At 48.9% G+C, this 6000-nt stretch overlaps 1 protein-coding gene across 1 annotated transcript in view; it reads right to left on the bottom strand.

Moving 5' to 3' along the window:
- The window catches only part of LOC115125670 (glutamate receptor ionotropic, NMDA 2D-like), a 113345-nt gene that overhangs the window by 37606 nt on the left and 69739 nt on the right, over positions 1-6000 (bottom strand). Inside the window, 2 exon segments of the mRNA XM_065027180.1 lie at positions 3458-3575; positions 3797-3866. Of these exon segments, the coding sequence (XP_064883252.1) occupies positions 3458-3575; positions 3797-3866 (188 nt within the window).

Raw genomic sequence — 6000 nt, 5'->3', positions numbered from 1 at the left:
ATGATAGCAAATAATAATATAAAATCTCTCTCTCTCTCTCTCTCTCTCTCTCTCTCTCTCTCTCTCTCTCTCTCTCTCTCTCTCTCTCTCTCTCTCTCTCTCTCCATAGCTGTAAACTGTTTTTGTTTTGATGGCATCCATCTCTCTTCGCACCTCCAGCCAGCTCCAACCAGCTCCAGCCTGCCAAATCTGGCAGGTGTGTCAAATCCACACAGTACATCTGACCTACTTGGCAGGTGAGGTCAGGTAGAGCTGGCGCTGCCACCACACAGCTGGCATGTTCCAGCAAGGCGATTTTAGGGAAAACATGGGCAGTAGGGGGTAGGGGCAATTCTGTCAAACGGCCACCCATGACATCCTGCCAGACATGTCCACAGACGTGTGGGTACATGGTAGCTGCCTGGGCGGCAAAGTATATATAATCCCATTTCTATCAAGCCCTAGACAACAACAAAAAACTGCTTCTCAAATCCTATACAAACTACTGCTTGTATCAAACCCTATGCAAACTACTTTAGATCTCAAAAGGAGAAAGGAAACCTTTGTGCACTGCAGAGGTGCTGGTTGTGGAGAGATCAATAAGATTTCGGAGTCACACATTGTGCAACCATTATCCAGAGAAAATGGTGATAGATGCTATAGATCTCACATGAGGTAGTGTGTAACGACACAACTATTACAGTTCATCAAATCATCGGTCAGTATCTCTCCTCCTGAATGCAGTTATGACAAGACATAACTACATGATATAATATAAACTGACATAAGAGGAATAACGGAATAATGGAATAGAAGAGGATGTCAGAATGGATGTTGAGAAGCGGCCCTTAAGGAAACGTGAATGTGAGAAACATCTCCTATCCTCTAGGAATGAATCCTCTTCTTTAGTAATCCCCACATACAGTATAATACCTTCTTATTACCAGATCCATCCTCACTTAACAGCTCCTGTTACTAGAGCCCTCCACCATACTGCACCATTGTTCAGCCTGAGGTACACAGACGTAAGAGCAAGGGCATGCTAAACGCCACAAATAACATGAATAAAATACAAATACAACCTGTGAGTGCACATCTGAACGCTCCGTTTCCCATGCATAGAGTGTTTCCCACGTGGTCTGGATGTTTAACTCTCACCCAGGATCTTGTTTCATAGACTTGGCATTATCAGTGTGTAGGCAGCTAAAGGGCTTTGTCCGCCAACGCCACGAGCAAAGACGATTAAACAACGAGTCAAGCCAAACAAGGAGCATCCTATTGAGACAATACAGTGTGTGTGTGTGTGTGTGTGTGTTTGTGTGTGTTTGTGTGTGTGTGTGTGTGTGTGTGTGTGTGTGTGTGTGTGTGTGTGTGTGTGTGTGTGTGTGTGTGTGTGTGTGTGTGTGTGTGTGTGTAGACTGTAAAATTGACAATTAAGCATTACTGTTTTGACAGCCTCTGCTAAAAACAGCCTTTCTCACTATTACAGGCTAAATCTCTTTCTCTCTAATCCCCGACTTGGAAATGGACAATGGACAAACATAGTGCTATAATAACACCCTATAAGAATTCAATTATTGAATTATCTGGCTCACTGTCATCTCTATTTCTACTGAAATGTCCATATGTGTCTCTACTATTCCTTGAGGTTTAGTCAGTCTGTCTGTTTCATCCATTATTTCTTGCAGTCCATTTCTGTCCTTCTCTCCCTCTGTCTCTTTGTGCCTCTCTGTCTCTCTCTCTGGTCCTCAGCTTATCTGTAATGACTATAAAACTGTCACAAGTTGTGATGATCCCTCCAAACAACACTGACACACACAAACTAAATATTTCCTTTCATCAGATGGAAGACAGAGAGAAAAAGGAGAGAGGAGGAAGAGAGGAAGGTATATAAAAAGAGATTCTCAAGAATAGTAAAGTGCTGCTACTAATGCCTGAAAGCCATAGTACAACATCCCTCATTCCTCAGGCCTCATCCCCTGTTCAACATCCCTCATTCCTCAGGCCTCATCCCCTGTTCAACATCCCTCATTTCTCAGGCCTTATCCCCTGTTCAACATCCCTCATTCCTCAGACCTTATCCCCTGTTCAACATTCCTCAGGCCTCATCCCCTGTTCAACATCCCTCATTCCTCAGGCCTTATCCCCTGTTCAACATCCCTCATTCCTCAGGCCCCATCCCCTGTTCAACATCCCTCATTCTACAGGCCTCATCCCCTGTTCAACATCCCTCATTCCTCAGGCCTTATCCCCTGTTCAACATCCCTCATTCCTCAGACCTCATCCCCTGTTCAACATCCCTCATTCGTCAGGCCTCATCCCCTGTTCAACATCCCTCATTCCTCAGACCTCATCCCCTGTTCAACATTCCTCAGGCCTCATCCCCTGTTCAACATCCCTCATTCCTCAGGCATCATCCCCTGTTCAACATCCCTCATTCCTCAGGCCTTATCCCCTGTTCAACATCCCTCATTCCTCAGGCCTCATCCCCTGTTCAACATCCCTCATTCTACAGGCCTCATCCCCTGTTCAACATCCCTCATTCCTCAGGCCTCATCCCCTGTTCAACATCCCTCATTCCTCAGGCCTTATCCCCTGTTCAACATCCCTCATTCCTCAGGCCTTATCCCCTGTTCAACATCCCTCATTCTACAGGCCTCATCCCCTGTTCAACATCCCTCATTCCTCAGGCCTTATCCCCTGTTCAACATTCCTCATTCCTCAGGCCTTATCCCCTGTTCAACATCCCTCATTCCTCAGGCCTCATCCCCTGTTCAACATCCCTCATTCCTCAGGCCTTATCCCCTGTTCAAGATCGCTCATTCCTCATTCCTCAGGCCTCATCCCCTGTTTAAGATCCCTCATTCCTCAGGCCTCATCCCCTGTTCAAGATCCCTCATTCCTCAGGCCTCGTTCCCTGTTCAAGATCCCTCATTCCTCGGGCCTCGTCCCCTGTTCAGGGTCCCTCACTCCTCAGGCCTCATCCCCAGTTCATCTCAGCATAGCATTTGCCCCCGTTCCCATCATGACCCAACAAGTCATCACCATCCCCCCACCTTATTCCCTCAGCCAGTCCCAATTCATTCCCTCCCCCTTCCCCTTGGCCCTAACCCTCCAGTATTTGCAGATCTGTAAGGTGGAAGCAATATGGTGGAAGCTCTAACACAGAACTGCTGATACCTATCCAGACCTTACAGATCTGCAAACATCAAATGGTTAGGACCAAGGAGTAGGTGTAGGGACCGTCTTGCCTTACCCTTTGCCCTTTGACCTCCATCTCCCCCTTTCTCATCCCCTCTCCTTTTTACCCCCTACCACACCTTAAACCTTCCCCAAGTCTCCCCTCACTCTCTACATCCTTCCCCTTCCTCCTTCCCTCCTCCTCCCCTGTCCTCACCATCTCCCTTCCTCCTCCCGTCCTCCCTTATCTTCCCCATCTCCCGACCTCCTTCCTCCTCCCCTCCTCCCCTGTCCTCACCGTCTCCCACCAGCTGCAGCAGGGCCAGGTCGAGGGGGCGTTTCCAGCGGGAGTTCTTGTGCAGGGCGATACCGTAGCCTGTGGTGGCAAATACCTTCCCAGAGCCTATGGTCATCACCTTTGACAAGCAAACATCAATCAATCAATCAAGCAAGCAACTACTCACTCAATCACTCACTCACCCAACCAATCAACCAAGCAATACATCACATTTTGTATTGCTATTTTCACAATTGCAATTTTCACAAAGTGACAGCAACCGACTATCTAGCTGACAATAAAACACAATAAAAGAGTAAATAGATAGAATACATCAAGTCAAACTTGTCTGGTCATCACCTTACAACCCTCGTCTTTCCTGGCCATGTAGTTCAACACAGCTGCATCGTAGATAAAGGCATCCAACTTCCTGTAGAGAGAGCGGGGGAGTTAAAGAGTTAATAGAACAGGGGGATGGAGTAGAGAAAGAGAAAGGCAAGAGTTGAGAGAGTGAGAGAGATCTGAAGTTAGAACGAGAGAGAGGGAGAAGAGAGAAAGGGAGAAAGTGCTAAAGAGAGTAAAAAGTAAAGAGAGTGAAAGAGAGAGGGGATGGAAGGTGGAGAGAGAAGGATTTATACAGTACTGTGGTAAAAGAGATGGGAGGAGAGAGAGAGAGGGAAAGAAGATTTACACACTTCCGGGGCAAAAGACACATGGGGGAGAGAGATAGAGAGTGATGAGTATTATAAAGTTTAAGCACAAACACACAGAGAGAACACACAGGGGAGGAAATAACCAGAGAGAGAGAGAGAGAGAGAGAGAGAGAGAGAGAGAGAGAGAGAGAGAGAAAGGGTGGGTGGGTGGCATATATTAAAGAAAGGAAAGGAAATAATGATGGAGAGATAAAGAGAGGCTGAGGTAGAGCGAAAGAGAGAGAGAGAAGAGGGGGGAGAGAGGAAGAAAGAGGGAGCGACAGAGAGAATCTCATTCCCAGCACATTAACAGTGTTCTATAAATGGGGTGGCGAGGCAATCGGGGAGAGATGATGACAGGGGCTTAGTGACAGTAAACTGTAAGGATTATACAACCCAGCAGACATATGATGCAGATTTAACAAGAGAAGGAGAGAGGAGAGAGTAGAGGAGAGGGATGCAGAGAGAAGGAGAGGAGAGTGGAGAGGAGAAGGATGCAGAGAGAAGGAGAGGAGAGTGGAGAGGAGAGGTATGCAGAGAGAAGGAGAGGAGAGAGTAGAGGAGAGGGATGCAGAGAGAAGGAGAGGAGAGTGGAGAGGAGAGTGTAGAGGAGAGGGATGGGTAGAGGAGAGGGATGCAGAGAGAAGGAGAGGAGAGTGTAGAGGGGAGGGATGCAGAGAGAAGGAGAGGAGAGGGTAGAGGGGAGGGATGGAGAGAGAAGGAGAGGAGAGAGTAGAGGAGAGGGATGCAGAGAGAAGGAGAGGAGAGTGTAAAGGAGAGGGATGCAGAGAGAAGGAGAGGAGAGAGTAGAGGAGAGGGATGCAGAGAGAAGGAGAGGAGAGTGTAGAGGGGAGGGATGGAGATAGAAGGAGAGGAGAGAGTAGAGGAGAGGGATGCAGAGAGAAGGAGAGGAGAGTGTAAAGGAGAGGGATGCAGAGAGAAGGAGAAGAGGGGAGAGGAGACGGCTGCAGAGAGAAGGAGAGGAGAGTGTAGAGGGGAGGGATGGAGAGAGATGGAGAGGAGAGTGTAGAGGAGAGGGATGCAGAGAGAAGGAGAGGAGAGTGGAGAGGAGAGGAGAGGGATGCAGAGAGAAGGAGAAGAGGGGAGAGGGCTGCAGAGAGAAGGAGAGGAGAGTGTAGAGGGGAGGGATGGAGAGAGATGGAGAGGAGAGTGTAGAGGGGAGGGATGTAGAGAGAAGGAGAGGAGAGGGTAGAGGAGAGGTATGGAGAGAGAAGGAGAGGAGAGTGTAGAGGGGAGGGATGCAGAGAGAAGGAGAGGAGAGTGGAGAGGAGAGGAGAGGGATGCAGAGAGAAGGAGAGGAGAGGGTAGAGGAGAGGTATGGAGAGAGAATGAGAGGGAGAGGGGAGAGGAGAGGGTAGAGGAGAGGGATGGAGAGAGAAGGAGAGGAGAGTGTAGAGGGGAGGGATGCAGAGAGAAGGAGAGGAGAGTGGAGAGGAGAGGAGAGGGATGCAGAGAGAAGGAGAGGAGAGGGTAGAGGAGAGGTATGGAGAGAGAATGAGAGGAGAGGGGAGAGGAGAGGTATGCAGAGAGAAGGAGAGGAGAGAGTAGAGGAGAGGGATGCAGAGAGAAGGAGGAGAGAGAGAGTAGAGGAGAGGGATGCAGAGAGAAGGAGAGGAGAGTGTAGAGGGGAGGGATGGAGAGAGAAGGAGAGGAGAGGGTTGAGGAGAGGGTAGAGGAGAGGAGAGGGATGGAGAAAGAAGGAGAGTGCAGAGTGGAGAGGAGAGGTATGCAGAGAGAAGGAGAGGGGAGAGTAGAGGAGAGGGATGCAGAGAGAAGGAGAGGAGAGTGTAGAGGGGAGGGATGGAGAGAGAAGGAGAGGAGAGAGTAGAGGAGAGGGATGCAGAGAGAAGG

This window comes from Oncorhynchus nerka, linkage group LG14 (genome assembly GCF_034236695.1).
Source record: "Oncorhynchus nerka isolate Pitt River linkage group LG14, Oner_Uvic_2.0, whole genome shotgun sequence".
In the NCBI taxonomy this organism is placed as follows: Eukaryota; Metazoa; Chordata; class Actinopteri; order Salmoniformes; family Salmonidae; genus Oncorhynchus; species Oncorhynchus nerka.
The sequence above is the reverse complement of the archived record's forward strand: the minus strand, read 5'-3'. Positions and strand labels throughout refer to the sequence as shown.